This window comes from Lycium barbarum, chromosome 1, assembly GCF_019175385.1.
Source record: "Lycium barbarum isolate Lr01 chromosome 1, ASM1917538v2, whole genome shotgun sequence".
In the NCBI taxonomy this organism is placed as follows: domain Eukaryota; kingdom Viridiplantae; phylum Streptophyta; class Magnoliopsida; order Solanales; family Solanaceae; genus Lycium; species Lycium barbarum.
Genome location: NC_083337.1, coordinates 170,660,130 through 170,686,370, shown reverse-complemented (window position 1 = coordinate 170,686,370; position 26,241 = coordinate 170,660,130). Strand labels below are relative to the sequence as shown.

At 32.9% G+C, this 26,241-nt stretch overlaps 2 protein-coding genes and 1 long non-coding RNA gene across 3 annotated transcripts; 1 reads left to right on the top strand and 2 right to left on the bottom strand.

Annotated features, from left to right (window-relative positions):
* The first annotated feature begins 4,682 nt into the window (after positions 1 to 4,682).
* Positions 4,683 to 5,796, top strand: LOC132626772 (major pollen allergen Ole e 6-like). The gene is made up of 2 exons (XM_060341763.1): positions 4,683 to 4,984; positions 5,617 to 5,796. Exons 1-2 carry the CDS (start codon positions 4,783 to 4,785, stop codon positions 5,640 to 5,642), a joined length of 228 nt encoding a protein of 75 aa, XP_060197746.1. The 5' UTR covers positions 4,683 to 4,782; the 3' UTR covers positions 5,643 to 5,796.
* Positions 5,797 to 6,908: 1,112 nt separating this feature from the next.
* Positions 6,909 to 8,156, bottom strand: LOC132626765 (uncharacterized). The gene is made up of 2 exons (XR_009577616.1): positions 7,888 to 8,156; positions 6,909 to 7,254 (listed from the first exon to the last, which is right to left on the bottom strand). It is a non-coding gene; the product is annotated as an uncharacterized LOC132626765 (long non-coding RNA).
* A 14,431-nt stretch (positions 8,157 to 22,587) lies between these two features.
* Positions 22,588 to 26,172, bottom strand: LOC132608020 (uncharacterized). The gene is made up of 8 exons (XM_060322104.1): positions 26,016 to 26,172; positions 25,355 to 25,437; positions 25,080 to 25,196; positions 24,725 to 25,003; positions 24,300 to 24,413; positions 23,259 to 23,331; positions 23,058 to 23,127; positions 22,588 to 22,795 (listed from the first exon to the last, which is right to left on the bottom strand). The coding sequence occupies exons 2-7, from the start codon at positions 25,415 to 25,417 to the stop codon at positions 23,090 to 23,092; spliced, it is 684 nt and encodes a 227-aa protein (XP_060178087.1). The 5' UTR covers positions 25,418 to 25,437; positions 26,016 to 26,172; the 3' UTR covers positions 22,588 to 22,795; positions 23,058 to 23,089.
* Between the last annotated feature and the right edge of the window lie 69 nt (positions 26,173 to 26,241).

Genomic DNA, 26,241 nt, shown 5'->3' with positions numbered 1-26,241 from the left:
AGTTCGTCAACAAATGTTTTGGTTTGTTGTCATATTTTTTACTACTCCCTTTATACTAACGTCTAGCTTATGCGACACAAATTTTTCATTAGTTTGTTCCGGAAAGAGATATATTTTTATATTTAAAACTATGTAATACTAATAAACTTCTCGTTTTACCCTTAACGAGAATGACTACATGAATGTTATTGGCCTTAAGCCTCGCAACCGGTCCGGTTTTACTGGTTCAAACCGGTAACGGGACCGGTAAAAGCGGAACCGAAACCGAAATCGGAACCGGTGGAACCGGTTTACCCGTTACTGTTAACCATTTAAAACCTACAGGTCCGGTTTTTATTTTTTGGGACCGGAACCGGACCGGTTAAACCGGTCAAAATATATATATATATATATATATATATATATTTTTAAATGTAGCCGTTAACTGTGTGGGCTGGACCGTTGGGCAACGGTCCATTTTGCAAAAATGGCCATTGCCAACGGCTCCAAACGCCCCTTTTGGTCCCCCAACCCCCCCCCCCCCCCCCCCCCCCCCCAAACTTTTTTTTTTTACACTTTAACCCATCCCCCACCTCTATATAAATCCCTCTTCATTTCCAATTTTAATCCACACCAATTCACTCTTCTCTTTCTCTCAATTTCTCTCAATTATAGCTACTTTACAACAATTAGCCACTTTAAATTTCTCTCAATTAAATATTATAAATTTTTATTCTAGTTTCAATTATTAATTTTGCAATTATAATATTGTTGGTGAAATTGGTGATTTTGCAACGATCCAAAGTAGCTTTGGTGGATTTACAATTCTAGCCGCCTTCACTTTGTTGAAAAATAGTCCGGCAATTTGGTACCTTTGTTTCAACTCTATCTTTATTTTTCGCTATTTAATTATAGCAATTTAATTTGTTGCAATTTATTTTCTTGTGATTTATTTTAGTGTGATTTAAATTAATTCTATTTAATAATGGCGAAGAGATTTAGACGTGGTGCCGGTAGTAGTGGTATTGTTAGGGGTGGGTTTAATGAGGAAACATTTGTGAACGAAACACCTAATTTAGGTATTGATGTTGGTGGAAATAATCCACTTTTAGATCATGAGGCAATGCAACAACATTATACGAACACTTTTAATGAAATTGATGATGAAACACAACCCCCTGAAAATCCCATAGGAGATACAAGTCCTGCACAAGACAAACCGCCAAGAACTCGTAAGCCAACCGCTAAAATCTGGGGAATTATGACTAAGAATAAGGAAAGACAAACAACAACATGCAATATATGTAGACAAGTATTTGATTTTAAGCAACAAACTAGTAAGGATGGTGGAATGGGTACACTAATAAATCATATGAAAGGTAAACATAAGGATGTTTGGGGAGAGCAAACAAGTTCAAATCTGGGGGGTATTCAAATGACAATAGACCCACGAACCGGTAAAAACTTTAAGTATGACAAGAAAAAAAAACGTGTAGAAATATCTAAAATGGTTGCTTTTGATGCTCTACCATTTTCCTTTCCTTCGGGTTTGGGGTTTGTTACTTATATTCAATGTTGTTATAATATGTTATTTGAGAGTATTCCTAGAAGTACTTGTAGAGCGGATGTTATAGATTTGTATAAAAAATATAGATTTTATTTGCGCCATGTATTTAATTCTTTAAATTGTAGTGTTTCTCTTACCGCCGATTTGGTTCTTAGTCTTAACAAGTTAGATTTTTTTGCTATTACATGTTATTGGGTTGATGATAATTGGGTGATGCAAAAAAGAATTATAGCTTTTTTATTTGATGAAAGGAAAGGTCGTCACGATGGAAATTTTTTAGCAGATTCAATGTCTACTATTATGAGATTTTTTAACATTTATAGAAAAACACTTTGTATTGCTTTAGATAATGCTTCTAATAATACAAAGGCGATTGGTCTTTTAAAATGGGAATTAAACCCTCCGCTAAAAAATAGTTTTGATGTGAGATGTAGTTGTCACATTTTAAACTTGATTGTTAAAGATGGTCTTGAGTGTTTTGAAGATTCTATTCAAAAAGTTAGAATTGCGGTTGCGTTTCTTTTTTGTAATGCTAATAGGGCATAAAACTGATAGATTTTAAGAATTATTGTGTAGAAAATGGCCTTAGACCTAGAAAAATTCAAGTAGAAGTTGACACTAGGTGGAACTACACTTACATTATGTTACAACAAACATATGATTATAGGATTCCCATACAACAAGTTTACAACCATTTTAATACGAATAGTGATGATTGGATAAATATTACCGATTGGGAAGATGTTAAGGAATGTGTTGAACTCTTACAAATTTTTTATAATGCAACTCTTGCTTTTTCTAGACAATTCTATCCAACGGTAACCGGAATTTTAGCCTACTTAGCGGAAATAGCTAGAGTTTTACAAGAGTATAAAAATAAATTCGGTTATCAAGCGGCTATTTTTAATGTGACAACAAAATTTAAGAAGTATTTTTTTTCCCATCCCAACTTTATTTATATTGGGTTCTCTTTTAAATCCTTGTTTAAAAATGTCTTATACTAGAGTATTGGTTAATCAAATTTATACTTTTTTAGAAGTTGAACCATCTTTAGCTGACGCCGAGTTTAGAAATTTTTTTAGTCATTATTCTAATTTGAAAGAAAATGCTACACCCGTTGCTCCACGCCCCACTACTTCTCAAAGTAGCAAAAAGGGCTTGTCGGGTTTATCGCATTTAAAAGTTTTACATTCACATCCAACTCCTTCTTATAATGCAAACTTTGATGAATATCACCTTTATTTGATGCAGCAAAATGTGGATATCAAGGAACTAGATGATTTGGTCGTCTTAGCATGGTGGAAGAGATACAAAGCAAGTCAACCGATACTTTCAAGAATGGCGCGAGATATCCTTACGGTTCAAATATCAACCGTGACTTCGGAGAGTGCATTTAGCCAAGGAAGACAACAAATTGGAGACCATAGACTCTCATTATCCGGATTTAGCTTGCAAGTACTAGTGTGCATTCGCGATTGAATTAGATCGGAGCGACGCAACCAAAACTTAGAAGCGGTGGAAGGCGAAGAGGAAGAGATTGAAGATTTGATAGCAAGTGGAGTGGACCAAGTGGAAAACTTTGAAGATATCTCCATGACCGAATATGATATGGCGGGATATTAGCCAAATGATTGACACTTTTTGATTTTATTATTCTACTATTTCTTTGCAACTCATGTATTATTTGCAAGTTAAAAAAAGCTACAACTTGCAAATAAATGTTATCCATGACTGAATAAAATATATGGTTTATTGAGCTTTCTTCTATTTACTTGTGTTCATATTTTTGCTTATATTAAGTTAGGAATATACCTAAAATATACTAAGAATATACTTATAATATACATCTACTTAAATTAAAAACTAGAAAGTTATATACTTGAAAAATAACTAAAATATACTAAGAATATACTTATAATATAAATATACTTAATTTATAAAATAGGAATTTATAAACTTAGAAAAAACTTAAGCTATAAATAACTTAAGTTATAATACATATAACTTAAACATATTTAAGTATATATAGTATACATATATATAACCTAAATATATTAATATATATAAGTATATTCTTAGTATATTTTAGGTATATATAGTATAACTTAAGCATATAACTTAATATATATATACGTATATGCTGTTAGTCAGTAAATATATAAACTTTACTTGTGAACTTATATAACATATGTAAATATACCTACAATATACTAATAAATACTATAATATATATAAATACTATACAAAAAAAGGGGGGGGGGGTGGTTTCTAACGTTTTGGACCGGTCCGGTTCCGATTTTTAGACCGGAAACTAGCCAGTTCTATAATCGATTACCGGTCCGATTCCGGTCAAACCGGTTAACAGGCTTAATTGGCCTTATAGTACACAAATGTTACAAGTCAAGACCACAAGTTTCAAAATCTCTCATTTTCTCTTGTTTCGACTGGCGAGTCAAACTATGTCGCGTAAATTAAAACGGAAGGAGTATTTTAGGCACGTGCACTTTTAGCTAATACTTAGTCATTTCCAAAGGAAAAGCGATAAAGAAAAGATCACCAATTATTTATTTATTTTTTAATCGGATGTTCCCGAAGGAGTTGTTTTGTTGCGTATAATATTGATCATGCTATACTCAACGCTTGTTGTACATAAAGATAGTAAGGCTACATTGGTGAAGTCCGATTAAAACTTCATTCTCTTTATCTAAAAGGCTACCCTAACTATATCCTAAATAGGAACCTGACTTTTAAGCTTGTAGAGGTAAAAAACATAAGGTAATTTCTTCTGATGATATGTCTGTGTCTTGATAGGTGATTAGAGTTATTCAGTATTCGTATCGTGAAAAGTAGTAATTACCCGATAAAATAGTTGAAGCGTGCCTACACTGATTCATAGCCGCGTTATAGAAAGAAATTTATACTTTTAATATTGTTTCGGTGGTGAAGAACATATCTTGATTTAACAAAGAAAAAATATGTGTAACGAGTCTCATGACCCTTCAGTGGGTAACCTTAATTTATGCAAAATCAATAGTGTCCTACAACACATGAAATCCACAAACTATTCCATACTTTAAGGTTTATTCTCAAACGAAAAAGAGTTCAAAGCCCTATAAATAGCCTAAGCCATGGCCATTACCAAATCGTCCAAGGAAACACTGTAAAATCAACAAGCAATAAAAACAAAAACAAAATCTTACAACAAGCAAAAAAAAAAAAAAAAAAAAAAACTAAAAATGGAGGCCAAAAAGCTTGTTGCAGTGTTTCTGATGTGCATGGTTGTGTTAACAGCTGTGTCCGTCTCCAAGGTTGAAGCCACAGAAGAAGAGTACAAGGATTGCTACAACACTTGTCACCAAGAATGCTCTCAACAAGGCCAAGGTTATACCTTTTGTGAGGTGAAGTGTGATGAAGACTGCTCCAGGAAGGACTTCGTAGGTAATTATTTCCATCCATATTATATGTCTTTTAAAGTTTTCTTACATTTTTTGTTACGAAAATAGCATTATATTTAATAGTCAAGGGGCCGTTTAGTTGTGGATATTAGCTAAAACGAAGATAAAATTCATAACAAAATCATGAAATTATCTATCCCATATAGAAGCTGGATTATCTATCCTAGTTATAATTCTTGTTACAATCTCAGGATTATAACCTTGTTTTGAACCAGCCTACTCCTTAATGATCATAAAAGTTCTTCTCTAAACCGTCTTTTCTCTCTCTTTTAAACGTCTCACTTTAATTAACAGTCCACTAATTGGAGCCGTAAAAGTAGATCCGGAAGAAACTAATAAATAACTTCTTATTTTAAAAAAATGTCAAATATTTTGAAACGAAATCAATTTGCAGTCGCACAGGAGAGAGTATTTTTATTTGAATATTAAGCAATTGTTTTGTTCTTCTATAAAATTGTTTTATAATATTTTTAAATTCTGAAAACTCGTGAGTTTATAATACGTTATCTTTTAACCATATAAACTTTATTTGAATAACATGTCGAATTGTCGATTGCACAATAAACGTTCTACATTGGTTCCATCTTTTAAATGTTTTTTTTAAAACTTTTGCAGCTCAATTCCCTAAATTCAAGGCTTAAGGAGGAGGACCAAAAAGATACAAGAGATGAGCACATACAGCTGAAGAATAATAAAGCAGTGGAATTGTATTATATTTCTGCTAAATACTTCATCATTTTCTTTTCCACTACTGGTTGTAATTTTCAATATTCAATAAAATCATCCATTTCTTAACTTGAGTTGCACCGTGCTCAGTTTAATTTTTATCTCATTAATTATTTGTTTTCGTAAAAGGAAGATTTGTAGTTTACAAATCGACATCAATTTCTTTTCAAGGATAATAGAGATAAATGAAATATATAATCATTTTTATACAGGGGCATATAAATTTCAGTTCCAATTGGATTCCGTGTTTCGTCTCATCTAGACTAAGATTATTAATCATTTATCACATCTTGTCAGTTATCTATTGGCTAGAAATTGACCATTCACTAAGTATCCATGAGTTAATGATGGAAGTAGTTTACATAAAGTAGGTTATTCCTTCTAATTTGTTTAAGCCTAGTTGGACGGATCGAAATTACTCGATATCATTTTTAGTGGAATTTAGCAGATATTCAAAATAATTCAAATACAAAAACTGATTCAAACACCATAGTTATAAAGAAAAAAGGTAGTAAATCATTATGAATTTAGAAATTCCTTCATTTATCTAAAGTTGTATAATGTGGACCTGATGAGAATGACCTAAAACTAATTTTAAAAAAATGAACGTATGTAGTTCCAAAGGATTAATTTTATATACTATATTCAGAAAGTCCCAGTTCAATTTCCACCAATATCATACATAATTTCTCTCCGGTTTTGTATTACTATTGTTTAACTCAATTTGTTTGTTTTATATACTATTGTTTAACTATTTCTTCCTCTCAATTTTTTTTTATTCAATACTTCATACTATTTTCTCCTATGTGTGATCTTAAATACTTCCACATTATTATTTTCTCCAATTAAAAACTGCAAGATGTACAACTTTATCTAGAACATAAATTAATTTCGAGCAAGTAGTTAATAACATGCATTAAGCTGAACCCAGGGTAACTTTTGCACACAATCTTTTGAAAAATTAGAAAATATTGGACTAGAAGAACAATATTATATAGGGAACCAAATTAAAAGAACAAACATCAAAGAATGATTCTGTTATTCCATTTAAAAACAACCAGAGTACAGAAAAAGTATTATATATATATAAGATCAATTAAAGCTTTTATAAACTGACTATAAATATTTTTTAATACTACCAAATCACCTAAATAATAATTACGGATAACAATTCATAAAAAAAATAAAAATCGTCAATTCAGAGTTTACTTTTATATTCCGACTGCATAAAAGAACTTTACATTATCATCAGATCATCTAAACGAAAACTACATGTAACTGCCTTCATGTAGTACTTTATTGGTAGAAGAAATTAGAGTGAAGAAAGTCATGACTAGCAAGGATAATCACAAGCACAAAAAGGACCATTAAAGCCAATTTGTTCAATGCATTGTCCACCGGCGGAGGGTCCAAATTTATTATTGCAGAAAGGTAAACATTCCGGTTCAACTTTGCCTTCATCGCACAATATTTCTGGGTGTATTTGGTAGCATGTTTGTGCCATCGCCAATGGTATCATCGTTCCAACTGCGTGCAAGAAAAGAAGAAGACAATACAAAACCATAATCAATTTCATTGAATCTCTACATGACTCATCGTTAGATGACTTTTCTCGATGGAACGAGAATTGGCATGAATTCCTTAGCCAGAAAAATGTATACTATATCATTACAATATCATTCAATCAACAATTAAGAAGCATCACTCAAAATAGGAAACTTCGTATTTTTCCTAGTAAGGCCAGCAAATTAAAATCTGTCTTAATTAACTCCTTTAACGTACTAAGAAGGTCAATATGGAAAGAACAAGTTCAAAGTCACGATCAATTCCTTTTTCAAATCCCGATACAGTTGTAGATCAGTAAGATTAATTGTGGATAGATCCAAGACAAAAATAGAAACCTACGAGTCTTTTTTGATCTAGCTTTCTAAACTTTGCTTTTCAAAAAGAGTTGTAGAAATAAAAACTGTTTTGAACACAAAAAGGACTAAACAGAAACAAGAGAGATTAACTGAAGAAGATCCTCCGTCTAACTTAATCATCCACAGTTGAAGATCGGTAAATAAAACAGGAGAAATTATCTGTCTGTCTATATGCGTATGTATGTTGTAAGTAGAAATCAACAACGGAAAAAACATGTGTTGTGTGTGTAGTTATTACCTAGAAAAACAGCAGCAATGAGAAGGAAGTAAGCTGATATATTTGCCATATGCTTCTTTCTGGAAAAACAGTTTAGAGGACAAATCTGCAAGAGTACTTGTTTATGTGGTTTGGCACACTAGCTAAATAATTGGATGAGTTCCTTGTTATTATAAGTTGTGAAAAGGGGTGTATCAATTATTGAAGCCAATCCAATTAAATCCTACAGTACTGAATATGATAGATGGTTACACTTTTGGTTATGCCGATTAATAACCAGGAAACTGTCCTTTAATTTTCAACCACAAACTGTTTTCATCGCCCGATATTGCAAATAAACACCTGTTTGACCCCTAATGACAGTGACTTAATTGATTTTTTCCGACATATTCCATTAGATTTAATCATTTAACAAATAAACAGCTGTATTAACACTAATGGCCGTAGCTTGATTTTTTGCCGACATTGGCCCCCTTTGCTTTGCATAACGTACGTGGCAACTGATATTTGAGCGAGTCACAAATTATTTGGTCAGCCACAAATATTCTATTTTTGATTGAAGGTTCTCAAAATCGGTCAGAACTGTATGAATAAACTAATTCTCTGCTTATCTAATTTTAGTATACGTTTTCTTTTTAGTCATAGTACTAGGGGTTGGTTTGGTCGAATAGTTTGATACAAATTTTATATTTATCTTAACAAATATATCGAATATGCATAGTATTAATTTAAAATTAAATAACTTAAAAAAATTAAAATCTCGAATGCATAAGCTTTAAACTCTACCTTCAACAATGATAATATTCACTATTTCTAAAATCGTAGACAACTTAGACAAAACAATTTAAGAAATAAATGTGCGAGAATTACTTGTTAAACCTTTTCTTGAAATATTGTCATGGTTTACTAGGTATATATTATTTTTAATTCACACTCTTTTTGTTTTATTTATGCCATAATGGGTTGTTTATCGATCTTCCTCTCCAAAATCAAATTGCATCATGTAAAACTTAATTTATTGTACTTATTAATGGTTGATCATTATAATTTAATTTTAGTTATGATACCATATAGCATCTTATATATTTGTCAAATTTCACACGTTTACGCAACCTTTTAAATGTTTTAACTACTCAATATTTAATTATGTAGCCCCCAGTTGACAATCAAGCACTTGTTGGTTCAATTCTAACATATGCAAAAACAATACATAAACCGACTGATATTATTATATATTAGTGCTGGACCCAGTGGCGAAGCCACATAGAGCCGAGCGTGTCCATCCGAACCCCCTCGGCGGAAAAAAATACTATTTTTACAAGGTTAAAATTATTTTTTATGTATATATAGTAGATGTTGAATCCCCTTAGGCTTCTTCGTATATTTACTTTTTTATATTTTGAACCCCCTCAACAGAAATCCTGGCTTCGCCACTGGGCCTGGACCATTCAGCTAATTAAGTCAAATTAAAATTTCGTAATAGAACAAGAAAGTGGATTTACTAAGGTCAAGGAGAGATCTTGTATAGTCATGCGCCAATGAGCGTATGCAAGATATGAGTAAGAAGTGTCTGTCTATTGTCATAATTTCTATTTATAAATGATACGAGTTTGAATATGACATTTTAGGGTAATTTTAAGATTTTAGCAGGTTCTTTGATGAATTGACATTTACTTTGTAAGAAGTGTCATCTGTTGTCACATTTTTGTTGGAGCGTGTGCATTTTAATGTTAAAATTATAATTATAATATTTAGGTGCATTATTATATTAGTGGGTAAATTCATTAGAAAATGATCATTATTTCTTGGTGTAACTCATGTAACTACTAGTGTTATGATCACCACTAATTATCCATTAAAGCTTAAATATTTATGTAACTACAAACCTATGTTCTACAATATATTATCCCGTTAACTTATTATGCATTATGAGAGAATTCCTCCTACTATAAATAGTGATGTTTTTTTCCTTGTATAGGAGTATGGGAAGTGTGGGAAATTATCGTAGAGAGCATAAAAAAAGTGAGCTTACACGTGGGTAATGAAGACAATAGAGAAGAAAAAATCTAAGTCTCCTGTTTATTTTCTATCAAAAAGATTATTATTTTTGTTGAAGGAATAAAGTCTTTTATTGGCGGAGCTTTGGACTCAGTAAATAATCTGGAGTTGTTTGAGTTATACGACGTTATTGGATCGTTGTATCGGTTGGGACATGTCGAGAATATTGTAGCTAAACAAGTGAAAATTTTACCGCAACATATATGAATCCTTAAAAAGAGCAAGAAATCTACGCCTTAATTTTAATTTTATTTTCTTTTTTAACTGTATTTAATATTTTCTCCAATAAGTTTTTGCTGATACATCTCTTTCTTGATCATTCGTTTCTTGAATACGTCTAGGCTACTTCTAATTATGCCTTCAGTCACTCGTTTCTATCTTATTATTCTAGAAAAAAAAAATAAGGAAGGCAGAGCGATGATTTAATTAATTACGAAAGTCTACTAGATCAAACTTGCTTTCATATTTATGCATGCAATTGGAGTGGGATCTGTTGCTCTTTCATTACTCTCACATGCATGGTGATCAAGTGTATGGAATCCATTTATCTTTGTCCATAGAAATCCTCATAATGAAACAAGCTTTAATTTCCTTAAAAGAAAGGGAACTGTGTTTAGTCAATCGTATTTCATAAGGTAATACAAGCACCATATCGCTATATATAGTTCACGCTCAGGGTTCAAGCAGCTTGCACAATAATCTAATTTTTTCTTTATGTTAGGAATTTGATATATGAACCTACTTGCAGGACTAATTCATTGACTCACAAAAGGGGTAAAGCGCTCACATCGAAAGTTCTTTATTTACAGAGCTCATATCCCAACTATATTCCATCATGGTGGTTTCACTCAATGTATAAATATGATTAATCGCACGCGAGGTACACTATAACAAAATATGCTTTTAGCGGTAATTAATTTGCGGCAATAACTTAATTGTCGCTAATTATATTCTAGAATTAATTATTACCGGCAATACTAAACTTTAGCCCTAACAATAAATGTCGCCAAAAGCCTTAGTGACCTTGAATCTAATGGCATTAACCAATTGCTGGTAAATGTTTTTGTGGCAATAACTATTGCCGCTAAAAGGAAAATATATTGCCACTAAAAGCCTTTTTTGGTGTAGTGGGTGTTAGGTTTTTGGGTTTTCCCTTTCTATGTGTAATTGGATTAATAAAACTCAATCCAATTTGGACCAGACCACTTTTGCCCAAAAATTACTCTATATATAGGATCAATTTAGGTCTTATTTTCAGAACACAACAGTGAATTTATAGCAGCCATATAGAGAGAAAAAGTGAGAGAGAAAGCATATTTTCGTCCAGAAATTTTCTGCTACAGCAATCCGTTTTAAATTGCGTTTTCCAATTTTTTAACCGTTGGATCGTGCTGAAATTTGAACTGGGGGTTCTCAACATCTGGTTCTTCGATTTCAACGGTGGAGATCGGATTTGTTGTCTGTAGCTCTAGTTTTCGAGTACGAACAATAGCTCGTTTTTGGGGGTGATTTCTCTCCTTTCTTCGCTAGTTTTAGTGCTATCTTTTATGCATTGTTGCTCCGTGCTTGGCTTTGTTGTTGTAGCCATTTGGAGAACATTGTTGTAACTCGAGCTTTTGTGGGCCGGAGGTCCCGTGGATGTTTCCTCTTCACCTTGAAGGGGTTTTACCACGTAAATTTGGTATCTCTTGCATTCGATTTATTTTTGCTTGCTTTGCTATTTTATTGTTAGTATAGCTGCTGTCCGGATTTCCATGTGTGCTAGTGTTTATTGTCTTCTCTTTGTTCAAATAGTGTGAGAAGTTTTGACTTGGGTATTTCTTCCCTTGTTACCTCGTCGAGCAATTTGGTTATTGCTTGTTTCTTCCCAACAGTGGGTACATAATTTGAGGAAATGTTTCATCCTAAAGTTATTCTCTTGCTATCAGAAATGTACATACAAAAAGAAATGTGATTTATAAATCACTTTAGGGAAATGTGAATTATAAATCGTGCTTCTTGAAGAATTTATAATGCATTTGTCAAACATGCAGATTTCGTTATGCCACTTCATAGGGAAACCTCTTTTTGAAAGAGCAAAGGTCAAATTTTTTAGAAGAGACACTTCACTTTTAAAACAAACACGTTCAGTTTTATTTAAGCATACAGTCACATTTTAAAATTCAAATAAGGCAAAATTTCTAAAGTTGGAGCGGGAGTATAATTTTTAAAGCAAATTAATAGGGGGTTTAAATGATTTTCCTCCATCTTCTTTAAAAAAAAAAAAAAAAACTTAATTCGTTCTTTTTAAATTTCTATAGTTTCACGATTTAACTTTTTATGCAATATAAATGAAATTTAAATGCTGAAAAAACTTAAAATATATGATTGTTGGTTTTTTAATTTCATTAAAATATATGATCATTGTTTTGTTGATTTGTCAATAGTGATGTAGGCAAAGGAAATATCAGTGGTGAAAGAATAAGTGGAGGGGAGGGATAAAATGATTGGGGTACCGAGGTGACATGACACGTGGCGTTCATCTCATCAAAATGATAGTGTCATGTGGGATTGGGTGTCTACCTTTGACCGTAACAGAAAAAGGTTATATTTGAATAATTTAGATAATAGTGGGGGTATTTTTGTACTAATTGTATAATAGAGGATAAAATTGATATTTTTCGTACAGTGAAAGGGCAAATTTGACCCCTTGCCCCTTTTCAAAATCTCGTTTGGGTTAATATGTTTTCTATTGCATATCTTGAAATCCGTATCTCATTTTGGTCAAGATTGTATTGGTCAAAGTAGCACTGAACTTTGATTCAATATTGTAACTTTTCACCATTTAAAGGTGAATTATAAAAGTTGAGACGCTCCTAAAAAAATCTATATTTTCCTGTTGAAAAAAATTATGTGGATATCTCTCACTGAATATCAGTGGAAAAAAATCTAAATAGTAGTATTTTTACACGAAAAAATTAGAAGGTTTTCCATCGTTTCAATGGGAACCTGTTTTCCACCATACATTTTTCCAGTGAGCTGGTTCAGTGATAATAAGGTAGAAAAACCATGTTTAATAAGCATAAATTTCCCACTGAATGTCAGTGCAAAAAACATATGTTTCTAGTAGTGAGATCAATCAATACTTATTATAATTAACCACATAATATTCATCCTTATCCTTAGTTTTTTAATTAAAATGGATATTTTATTTTAGAAATTTTGTTTTAGAAATGACCTTATTATGACTTGAGATTCAGATCTTTGTGTTAGACAATTCACTTCCCGCAGTACATATAAATCAACTGAAGATAAAGTGAGTGTTCATTTATGTGATTGTGTACGTTTCTAGAGACTGATAAATTGGATGCAATATAATGACGACGTATCTAAAATCAGTGATGATTGAACTAACAAAATAGAATTGTACTCTCTTTATAGGTTAAAATCATACGCTTATTCCCCTGCATGATGAGTATAATATAGTTGAGTGTTAAATTTTGAAGTACATGGGATATATCTGTAATTAAGTAATTATAATTAAAACAAATTGAAGTGAAAAACAAAAGGAAAATTGAGATCAAAATGAAAATTTTGTATTTTTGAATTTTATGAACTCTCAAAAAGAAGAAGAAACATCTTTGTTCACTCATTCAAGTTTTTACTAATTTACTCTTTTACTAAAAAACGGTTAGTACTAAACCTTTTGCAGAATATTATAGCCTGTTTGACCAAGCTTCTAAAATCTATTTATTTTGAAAAGTGTTTTTTTTAATCAAAAGTGTTTTTATAAAAAGTATTTTTGGTAAGAAGCAGTTTGTATTTGGTCAATCAATTTAAAAAACACTTTTCTGTAGCAATTTATGTTTGGCAAAGCTTTTCAAGAAGTGATTTTAAATGTCAAATTACGAATAAGGACATGAGTAGATTTACTTAATAATTAGTAGTATTATTAAGTAGATAAATAATTTAAATATTTATTATGAAAGACTATGATTAAGCTTTCATTTTATTTAAGTAAAATATGAAAATCATAAAACTTTTCGTTTACCAATTAACTATAATCTGAAAAAAAAAACTTTTGGTTTACCAATTACTAAAATATGAGGAAATATATAATTAGCTAAAATTAGTTAAAGACTTTTGTTTACCAAAACATAGCAGGAGATAGAAATAAACAAAGAAAAGAAGAGCAGTTAAACCAACACTCAAAGGAGATAAAAGAACGAAGAGGTATAGAGGGGTATTTAGAGTAACGATACTATACCATACAAAGCGTAACAACGATCCAAATAAAAAAAAGTAAGAAATTGGGAAAACCACAAAGCACAAGAAACCTTTATGTGCAGAATAAATAAAAAAGAACATATTCAAGAAATCATACCTTGTGAAAAATAAGTTGTTGATCACGTTCAAGGCTTGGTTGAAGGAGATATTGTCATGTGTAACGAATAAGCTGTAGAATATCGTATTTATTACTAGGTTTAATTAAGTAGGGTTATTATGGTATATAACTTCTTTTACTAAGGGTATTATTGCCAAGACAAAAATTAAAAACTGCTTCTGCTTTTGGGGGAAAACTATTTTTTTTAGCTTCTGAAAAACTGTTTCTGCTACTCCCCACAAGTACTTATTTTTCTTTAAAAACTTGGCCAAACACCTCATGTTTTTTTTTTTAAAAAAAAAAGCACTTATTGAAGAAAATAAATACTTTTGTGGAAAGATAAGTTTGGCCTTACAGGTTATTAGTCTTGCAAAACTCCTAAATAAATCAAATAAATAAATTACTTACTAAGATCTATAAGTTACTTGTAATTGTTATACTTGAGTAGGATTTAACTCTTTGATTTTGAAATACTGGGGATTATTCACGATTCAGTCATGGTACCTGGGCGTTTAGAATAATTTACTTTCGAAATTCATTATAAAGTAAGTTTTTTTTAACTCTTTTACTAATTTGTATAAAAATAATTACATTAACAACTAATATTCGCCATAATTAAATATAGGGTTCCCATGGACCAATTATAAATAATCCGTGAAGTAGAGTCACTTCCAAAAGTATAAATACTATTCCCTCTGTCCCAATTTAATATAATTTAACAATTAATAATTTATTAAATTTGTAGAAATAATTCATAGAATTCAAAATCGAAATTTCAGTTGATTAAAAGCAAAATATAAAGTTCCTTTGAAGGTCTTAGTACTTAGATATCGCAACAACCAAAACTGAAATTAATCAATTAATTATAGACTAAAAAATAAAATATTCCTTATGAATACGAGAGTCCGGTCGATTAAGGTGCGTATATAACCATATTTCCCTCGAAATATGAAGTAAATATATAAACTTAGCATAACACTCATATGCATGGAATAGTTAATAATTCTTCAAAATTTATGGAAGTATTTCGATTAGGGAAAAAAAAAACTCAGAGTTAAGGTACGTAATCAAATAATTGACCAAAATTGAAATCGGTCAATAATCTATAGAGAAAACGTATAAACATCGGATAGCACACATACATAGATAAGTATCAGGTGTGACTCAATGTAATTGGTGGTCTAAAGCCAAATTTTAATAAGATGTCTTAAATACATTCAATAGAACTAGCTTCTGTGTGTGTCGTGTACGCCGCAAATGCATCCCATGCGTCACACGTGCATCCCTTGTCAAGTAGTAAAAATATTTTAGAATCACATATGATAGTTAAACCCAAAATTATTGGACATTATTTGTTAGACCTTGTACTTTTGTGCGTTGAGTTTCGCCGTGAGTTAATCGATGTAAACTTGGAGAGCGAGATTATCCTTGAGGTTATAAGAGATTAGCCATGTTAATACTAGGTGTATGAGAGTTGCCTTCGGGGCTATTTTACAGCTTAGTTAGGTACATGCCGAGCCTAGATAAGGCCGGCCGGCTACTTTTTATAGTTTTACTTGTTGTGGGAGTCACAAAGAGGTAAGTTACACGCAGTTTATTTTTGACTCTTCAGCTTACTTTCAGTATTACAGCTTTCAGTTATTTCCAGTCGCCTTACATACTCGGTACATTATTTCGTACTGATGTCCCTTCGTCGGGGATGCTATGTTCATGCCCGCGGGTTCAGATAGGCAGCTGGAGGGAACGCCACAGTAGAGTTGCCGAATATCAACTAATGTGGTAAGCTACATGTCATTCAGAGTTGCCAGTCTAGAGTTTTGTGTGTATACAGATGATGGGTAGGGTCCCGACCATAGTACAGTCGTTACTCGTTGGAGGTTTGTAGACGTATCCCGTATGTCCAGTATTGTCAGAATGGTGGACTTGTCGGCCCTTGTATATATCCCCTTTTGGCTTTTGATGTTTATAGACTTGCATGGTGGTCTTGCCTGCCCACATAGCGATTCTTATATTCTATAAGTCGGGATGATCCCGCTTTGGTTGAGTTGATTGTTGTTCAGAGATATGTTAGCACATGGCCTTGTCGGCCTAAGTTATGATACCACACTTATTTATGGGCTTCATTAGCCCAAGTTAGTTATTGCGACACAGGTTGTACGAGTTAAAGAGTGGTACGCTCGGGCCGAGTATGGCACCAGTTACCGGCGATGCCTCTCCAGATTTGGGGCCTGACATATTTAAACTTGAAACAGTTGTTTCTTAGAATAGTTTGTTGAGCATAAGAGACCAGTACTACGAACTAATTTCTAGCTTAAATCAATATTTTTTTAAGGAAAAACAAGATCTATACACCTGACTCTACTTTTAGTAACGATTGAAAAATGGGCCCTAAAAATTTAGGGGCCTAAAGCAGTACGCCTTACAGCTTATTTGGATGGTTGTTACCTATTGTATCGTGTTATGTTGTTAGTTTAAATACAATGGTTGTTTTGATTGTTATTTAAATTTTATTGTATCGTATCGTTACCTCATTTATTTTTTCTCATTTTTTCTTTTCTTATTATCTAATAATCATATTTTATCCTTGATCCTACCTTTTTATGATAGCTCTACACCATGCCTTACTTTTCTTCTAGGTTTATCCTTCAAATTGTTGATGTCTAACATTATGTAATGACGGAAAACGATACAATCTATCCAAACATTGTATTCATCAAAACAATACAGTACAATACAATATAACACAATACGATATAATATGATACATTATGAAACAATACGTAACTACCATCCAAACAAAGTGTTAGTGGCGGCTTTTGTATTGAACCGTCCCTGGTAAATATTTACCCGCATCGGGTGTTACTATGTTAAGTAATTTGATATATTGAAAATATACATTAATTAATCATGATTAAATAATAAAAGTGTATTTATAAATTTTGTCATGTATCTATTTGTTTGGTGTAAGCATCCGGTGCTCATAAGTTTTTTCCCACGTACTTATGGATAGTTAATTATTCATTAATTTTACAGGTGATATTTCAAGTTAGGAAAGAAATTTATTCAATGTTAAGGTACATGATCAGATTTCACAATTGACTAAAACTGACTAGTCAACAATTTTTGGACTAAAAACAAAATGACAGAGAACAATACTACCCTATAAATACCCTCCCTCTGTAGCCTTTGTTACTTCACTTCCAACAGTACTACTATACTTCTCCTTAATTCCCATTAAATTCTTCCTTTTACGGACCCTTTTATATTTTTTCTCCCTTCAAATTATAATTTCTTTTATAAAACCTAGAATGTCCAAACGTTCTCGAGTTAGCCGCTCTGATAGTTTCGACCAACCCAATAAGCATAACAACAATTCATCTACAGACAATGCAAACAAGTTACTCAAGCCTTCTTTTGGTCCTTTTAAAAATTCTTCTGCGAGCTCTTCTTCTGTTGGAATGGCTATTGGTCAAACGAGTGGTCTTGGTGATTTTTTCAAGGAGTGTTCCTTTTGCCAGTCGAAGTTCAAACAAGATCATAACATCTTCATGTATAGGTACATGTTTTTTTTTTTTTTTTTTTTGTGATTCTTTTTTTATATATGATTGAATTGATCACTCGTCTTGCTTGAATTTGTCTCCTTTATGCAACAGTGGATTCAAAATTTTAGTATATGTGCCTTGAGTTGAGAGTGTACATTTTGAATAATGTATATCTTTTTTCTATTGGTACTTGTTTTTCTCGAGCGAGCACACAATTTTTTTCCCCATAATTGTGGTGTTCAGATATATTTATAATTATTAACGATTGTGATTTATATGTAATCTCAAAAGCTTGAAGAATTTGTATGATCTATGTTGTATTACACACAAAACATTACTTGTCACAACTCACACGTCATATAAATTCGAAACCTAAGATTCCGTCAAACACGTACACATCTCACGTGTCATTAGGTTTTTTCTTTGAGAATTCTTAAATTTTAATGTTCCCTAACACGTTATATTTATTAATCTGTATTACATATACACATGATTTTGGTTCCCTTTTTCCAGACTTAGTAGAAATTTAATGTAGTACTTACATTTCGTGTTTTGATTGAACACAGGTCACTTGCATTCTGCACGGAGGAGTGCCGTGCAATTCGAATTGCTTATGATGAAGAATTAATGAAGAAGCAATCAAACAAATATGTGGAGAATTAATTAAGAACTAGCTCATGAAGGAGTCATATATATATATCTAGGGTGCAATATTGGCTGTCAATTTTTATGATAAGCTAATTGCACTTTCTGTAACATGGCTTATAGGCTATATATATCATATCTAAAAATTATCCTTTTCTAGCTGAAATTAATGGGTCCGTGAGTCCGTCCTGTATTAGTAATGTTGTGTCTGTTTAGAAATCATACTATAGGTCATCAATTGTGCTGTACAATTTGAACACCGTGGTATGAAAATCATGTTATTTTACAGTTTGAATTTTTTTATTTTGTCCTGTTAATGTCTTTTAATCTGTTCGCTCAACGGATAATGTGGTTTGAATTAAATTGCAAATTTAATTGAGTAGGTAACTCATGTTTTCTTCTTACGTTCAAATACACGAAAATCAAGAAAAACTAATAATAGTCATACGCTATAATAGATCTATTACGATCGAAGGATGTGGTGATACGGTAAAGGAGTCATCTGCTATGGTGAGCGCTAAAACCCCCCATAGTGAAAAAATACAATATAATTTGCTTAGATTCGCCATATGTCTAGATTCATAGAACGTAGTAATGAATAACATGCGAAAATACATTTTTTTTATTAGTTTAGTTACTACTTACCTTATTAGGTATTCCAATAATATAGGTATACTTGGCACTGAAGAAGGCAGGTCAGAAAGATGGTTATCGATTTAAAAACGTAAATTGTCCCTGCTTTTTTAGGGTAAGGAACCGTGGAGAAAATTCCATTTTAGTTTCTATGCTGTCTAATAATTACTCTTTGTACATAGTTTAATAACTTCGTCAATTCAAAAGTCAACTCTATCTTATCATATATTCAAGCATCTAAGTATCGATACAAGCATGGACACATGAGAAACTAAATTTTGAAATGTTCCTCCTATTTTTACTTTGGGAGGTCTGAACAACGATCTCTTAGAGGTAGTATCGTTTAGATCTACCTCAGCATTATAAAGACAATTTACTTTCCCGCCTTTAATGCTATTTATAAAATCTCTTTGTTCCAGCAAAAAAAAAGTATCGAGCATCTAAGCTCAGTTTGCCCTATCATGGACATAGGAGAAACTAAATTTTGGAATGTTCCTCCTATTTTTACTTTGGAAGGTCTGAACAATGATCTCGTAGAGGCAGTATCGTTTAGATCTACCTCAGCACTGTAAATTCAATTTACTTTCCCGCTTTTAATGCTTTATAAAATCTCTTCGTTCCAACAAAAAAAATATCGAGCATTTAAGCTCAGTTTGCCCCATCAAAATAAGTAGTAGGAGTATTACTTATTACCGTATTTTGCTAGACGTTTATATTTGCGTGTCATAAACATTGTCAAATATTTTATATTTAATTGTGGAATGATAGATTACTTACCTTAAAAGATGTAGATGATTGTAATTACTTATCATATCATGCATAATATAAAGAAATACTTCTCACAAAAATATTCCTTTGCTCGGTCCTATGTCCTTTGAATAACAGTTTAAGTTGTACATAATGAGAGTGTAATGAATATTAGAGCATCGATATAACTTAACCTGTTATAGGTTTACAACAGGTTACTTAACATTTATTCTATATTAATCAATGCTTAATTACTAGATAAAGTTACCTGTAGTTTAATTCAGTAAATAAAACTTAAACTTAAAGAACTGAAAATTTTGTTTTATAACACAAACTTCTCACTAATTGTCGTGAGAAAAGCATGTGTTTCTAGTAGTGATATAACGATTGACTTTCCAGCTCGACATGCAGGAGACAGTCAATGCACAGGAGCTGGATCGGAGGATACCATGTTTGGTCAACCGCGAGACAAGAACGGAGATCACTACGATAAAAGAAATAAAGGTAAAGATATTCAAAGAGAGGTTCAAAAAAATGCTCTTCCTTATTTATCCTCCGAATCTCTTAAGAACCTACCTGGATATAAGAACACCACCAAACCCTCAAGTGGAAAATTATGCTATAGTGATTAGGGATGGCCGTTCGGTATTCGGTTTGGTATTTTAATTTTGGGTTCGGTAATCGGTAATTGAAAGTAGATACCAAATACGAACTTTCAAACTTCGGTTCGGTAATCGGTAAATCAAACTTTGGTTCGGTACGGTATTTGGTAATACCATATTGAAGTCGAAGTCCGTTGTATTAAAGATGATTTCATTGTCAAGATACATGCAGATGTGGGTCAAAGTTTAACTATCCTTTTCACCTTTGTGTACAACGGTTCATACAGCTTCTGATATTTAGCTTCAAGTGCTGCCATCTCCTCCAAAAACTTAGCTGTTCATCATGTTGACCCTACAAAGAGAAAATTCTGTCAAGCTCTCTTCTACCTTTTGTAATAGCAATTAAGATATATCATATTGGAAGCTTCAATACAGCCAACATAATGAGAAATGCAAATCCAAGAACTCAAAGGTGTGAAAAGGGGAACTTACAACTAGTAAATTAATCATTAGAATGAGAACTTATTCATTTACAAACACAGTTACTAGTCACGCCAGTTAAATATCATTTTGTTGGGATCGGTATTACCGAATACACATGGGCTGAAGCAGAACTCAATCACTGATGGGTATATTAATTTAATGGGTCTTTTATTTATTTCGGTATTCAATATTACCGAATTACCGAACGGTATTATTATCTAAAATCGAATACCAAAACCGAAATACCGTATTTTTAATTTTATTCCCGAAAACTGAAATACTGAAATCCCCAGTTCGATTCAGTAATTCGGTATTTTATGTCTAGCCCTAAATTAGTGATGAACCCAACACTGCTTCAGGCACACGGCGATAATTAGTCAAAACCAATGAATCTAGTTGTTTGGAATTATCGAGGCGCGCACAACACTAAAACTAGACGTAGTTTTAGGTCGTTGTTAGATTGTTATAGACCACGCATGGTTCCAATTCTTGAAACCAAGATTAATGACCATCAAGTAGTACTAGATGATTTCCCGTTTTACTGATATGATTCAAGTCCCTGTTTGGGGGTAACTCTGGTGGCATCGTGGTTGTGTGGGATAACCATTTTTAAGAGCTCGATCAGATTGCAACCGCGGATCAGGAAGTTCATGCTATGGTGAAGGTATGTGCAAATAATGATTCGTAGCTTTTGAATTGTATTTATGCTAGTATTCATATAGTAGATTTTAACTTGTTTAGAACATATATACACAAGGTTATGGTACACTCTACAACTGCCAACTTTTTACTTTCAGCGAGTGTATTCCATGATTGGATCGATCTACAATGCAACCAAAAACAACTCAACCACAGATACTTCCCGAATATGTCTAGAGATACTTTTTATGTGCCTCACACATTATCGCAATTTACGTAAATTTTGTGGAATAATCCGCGTAGCATCAATGATAATTATAACTATGCCTTAATGCATAGGCTAAAAGTTGTAGGCTAATTTAATTACTGACTGCAGAGAGTTGCACTGCCTGGTGACTCGTTGGCTAAAAGGAGACGCATTGCAAGCACTATAATTGTACTTAGCTGTTCCGTTATTTGTTCGGAAAGTGGAAGCAGACAAACTAGAAATTACTTCTATTATAAATTTACTAAGGATGTTCCTTCTGAACACCTCTGTGCTACTTCTAGCACTTATATTCTTGTAATGATCGTATTGATTTTTGTTCTATTTCTATAAGAAAAATCATTTTATTATGATATGAATGCATATAGACGCTTTTCTACACTGCCCTAGGTATTGTCTTTTTGGTTTCCCTGCCAGATATTGTGAAAGGCTTTCTCTTCCAAGTTGCTCTAAGAGTTTTTTCAATTCAGAAAGAGTGAAAATAAGACATCCTATTTAAAGATTTCTGTGGGCGATGAATTTGTTTCCAAACTTAGTTCCCGACTTAAGAATTGGTGTAATTATGTTAATACTCCATGCTTCAGTGTTCCGTAAAGGTGGGGGGAAAACCCTTCATTTTCACTTAGGTCTCGGTAACTTGGAGGGTCGACACAATGTGGCGTGTCAAGGCCCAAATGCCACTGTATTCATGTAATGGAGGAGCCCAAACAGGATCAGGGGCGAATTTACTAACATGTAGGTAGGTAGGTTCAACTGAATTCATTACTATTACTTTATGTTCGAACAATGTTTGCAGAAAAAGAAACAGAAAAAAAAAAAAAAAAGAGAATAATCATAGCGTGCTACAGCATCAGTCACACTGACAATAATCAAGACTGCAACAAATACAGATTGGTCTTTGCAATGAGCAAGTTTTTGTCTTTCTCTTGCCCCATAGGATCTGATCTTTTCACTGAAAATCAATAAGAAAACCATTTACAAACGAAAAGAGACAGCTCCTAAATCAGCAACTGTATCTAGGTATGTATAAACTTGTTCATGTAAAAGTACAGTAAATAGTGCCATTTTTGAAGCACATGCACAGACAGAATTTTTGTTCACCCATTAGTGTCCAAGTGCTATATGGTTATAAATTGAATGACTATTAATGAAGGGCATGAAATACCCGCGTACAAACTTATAAGTACAATTTTGCATAAAGACCAAAGTCCAACCTTAATGTGGAGTGCAGAATCAGGGGGAAGCTTCAACCAACCATTGTGCGCTTTCTTCCTCTTTGCCTCACTGAAATAAGTCACCAAAATAAGAAAGGAAAAACATAAAGAAACCATCGGAATTAGAACCACGTTGTGTCTTCTTTCTGGGAATAACAAGGTAATAAACAGAAAGGGGCGTGTAGGAAGAGTCGGCAGCACCTTGGGCAAGCTTGTTCCATGTTGATGACCACTGCTTTGAGGATTTCTTGTATGCAGCAAGTATCTGGTCCATCTGAGATAACCATATAAACCATAGAAGATTAATCTGATCTTCACTACAGTTCGAAGTCCTAAGGCTTTGTTACAAACTAAACATAAAACCATTATGCACATGCGAGTTTTTAGCCAAAATTGTCCCTTAACTATGGGAATAGGTCTACTTTGGTCCTTCAAAAATAACCTTGAGCATATTTAGTCCTTTAAATTTGCTAAAGCGGGACACCTTTGATCCAATTTACAGAATGGACGTAAAAACTAAACGTAACTACCAAAAGACACGGGAAAAACCCGACCGACTGAGGCGTGTGGCCACAATAAGGTTCCTGTTTCCAAATCACAAGAAAGTTATGGTTCTGTTATCCTAATTAGGATCACTTAACCCTTAACAAGGCTTCTTTAATATCAGTAAAATAATTAATCAGATGCTCAAGTGTATTAGAAGAAAGCACCGAGAGAAGCAGAGAGCAGTTCAATAATTCCAGCAGAAAATACTGTTTCTGTGAAAAGGTGCATGTTTACATGACACGAATGTTATACTGCGCAAAGGAAAAAGTTATTTAAGGAAGAAATTAACAGACTTTTCCATGAAACAAAATTATGATTTAAAAATGGGGTGAATAGAGAAGAGCAAAAAGCTTCAAGAGGACCTTAAGGCTTTATATATGCCTCTAACCCACAACCAGTGGCGGATCCAGGATTTTCACTCAGGGGGTTCGAAAAAACAACAAAAGCTAAATATAAAAAATAATGTTGTCAATCGGATCGAACCTAGGACGCAATGATAATTTTGAACACCCTGGACCGCTTGAGCTAACCTTTGGCATTTATTCAGGGTGTTCAAAAGTTAATATATGTACATAAACACAGAAAATCTATCCTATATATACACTGTAATTTTTTGCCGAGGGTGTTCGGGTGAGCACCCTCGGCATGCTCTAAATCCGCCCCTCCCCACAACACAGTAGATATGACAGAGCTTACCACATTTCCACAAGAGGAGTGCATAGAGAGTAAAGCACGTTCTAGTACATACAAATCAACTGCTTTATCTTCTGGAAGCGTTGAAGTAAAGCTTAGGCCAAAGTCAATTAACACCTGGAGAAAAAGTATCATTGACAAAAAAAAAAAAAAAATCTCATTGAGGGTGACCGCAGAAGTTCATCCTCACAAAGGCAAATAAGGAAAGAAATTGAAGAAAAAGTCAATCATAAGAATTAGAGGAATAGACATTTTTTCACTTTTGGCCCGTCGGTCGAAATTAATTACGGCAAGTTAGCTAAATATAAAAAACATATATACTGATTATGGATATGATATGTATATTTATACTTTAATACATGGCTATTATTTTTTTGAGCAGTCCAAAATTATCCCTAATCCTAAGAGAGAGGGAGAAAAATATCCACCAGCTGATTGGCAGCACTCCTGAATAACATGTTTGATGTTGTCAAATCGCCATGGACTAGGCCACCATCGTGTATTTTGCCAATAGCATTACCAATCTGTGTTGCAATATCAGCCATCCGTTCTTCGTCAACACCAGCTAATCCAAACTCAAGGAATATATCTTTCACAGAAGGACCTTCGACATATTCAAAGGTGAGAGTATGCATAACAGGGTCAACAGCGTAAAGCACTGGAGTAACAACACCAAGCCGTCTAGCTTTTGTCATGCACCTTGCCTCCTGCACCAGAATTTCAATTCTAATATTTCTATCTTTAAGAAAGATTAAGGAAAGAATAGGTATCATTTACACCAACCGCATTCAACCGTTTAAGAGTGAGTTTTGAGTCCAATGTCGGATGCCTGTATTTCTTTGAAAACCGTTCCTTGATAATACACCTCCTACTGCCCACAAATGTTGACTCAAATACCCTCTGATATCAACAGAAAAACAAGATAAAATGTTACAGAAATCCCAGTGTCAAGTGTCAACAACTACTTGCCATCAAATGAACATTGGCAGAATTAGTAGTATTGTGATTCACAATTTGTGAATATGAACATAATTGTGAATAATTAACTATGAACTCACAGCCTCAGCTCCTTGCTTGATTAAAACCAAGGATCCATCATTTCCATCTGTCTTGATTTCCATCTTTATGGTATCTCCAATAACTTCAAAATAAATAAACAAATAAGTAAAAAGAAATGGATAATCAAAACTTTAGACTTCGATAAAACAGAGTTCTTTATCTCTTCCACAATTCAAGTACAACATGAAGCTTGCATGCAAAAGGATGCTTAATGATTTACACAAAGGTCTTTCTATGATTTTCTATTTTTTTTTTAATTAATATATTGGTCTTTTCCTCCTCCCACTACATATGCTTCAATAAACGGTAGTACTATACCTCTTCTCACTAAATTATCAAGAAAAGAAACTAAGCTACTACCATTATAGCTTAAAATAGAGGGAAAGTAATTTTTCTTGAAGTGAATTCTTTACTGTGGCTAAAAGAAAGCTTCAATTTCTTTATCAAAAAAAAAAAAAAAAAAAAAGGAAAGCTTCAATTTTTACAAGTATAAAAACCAATTAGTGGCATTTACGGGCATCAACGAAGCAGTAGCTGCAAAATTTGGAGATATGAAGATGAAAAAAAAAAAAAAAAGATACACACACATAAAATTACGAAAAAGAAGGGACTGAAAAGTTAAAGAAAGGAATAACGAAAACTGAAGAGAACGAAAGAAACCTTTTTGCAGCGCCGCCGCCAAAAACCGTTGAGTGAAGAAGAATGAAGACGAAGTTGCGATTAAGGTTTAGTAAATTTGGACATTTCGTCCCTAATGTTTTCGACAAGTGATAAAGTTTGTCCCTGACCTTTAAATTTTGGTCCCTTGCTACAAAATATAATATCTCCCTCGACTAATTTGAATTCGTGTCACGTAAGACATATTAAAAGGGAACCGCTTCTTACC

Bases quoted from the DNA above. Each gene is read 5' to 3' on its own strand.
- LOC132626772 (XM_060341763.1), top strand. From the start codon at position 4,783: ATGGAGGCCAAAAAGCTTGTTGCAGTGTTTCTGATGTGCATGGTTGTG. The intron at 4,985-5,616 runs GTAATTATTTCC...AAACTTTTGCAG, and splicing joins CTCCAGGAAGGACTTCGTAG to CTCAATTCCCTAAATTCAAG.
- LOC132608020 (XM_060322104.1), bottom strand. From the start codon at position 25,417: ATGGAAATCAAGACAGATGGAAATGATGGATCCTTGGTTTTAATCAAG. The intron at 25,197-25,354 runs GTGAGTTCATAG...TGTTGATATCAG, and splicing joins TCAAGCAAGGAGCTGAGGCT to AGGGTATTTGAGTCAACATT. The intron at 25,004-25,079 runs GTTGGTGTAAAT...ATTCTGGTGCAG, and splicing joins CTCTTAAACGGTTGAATGCG to GAGGCAAGGTGCATGACAAA.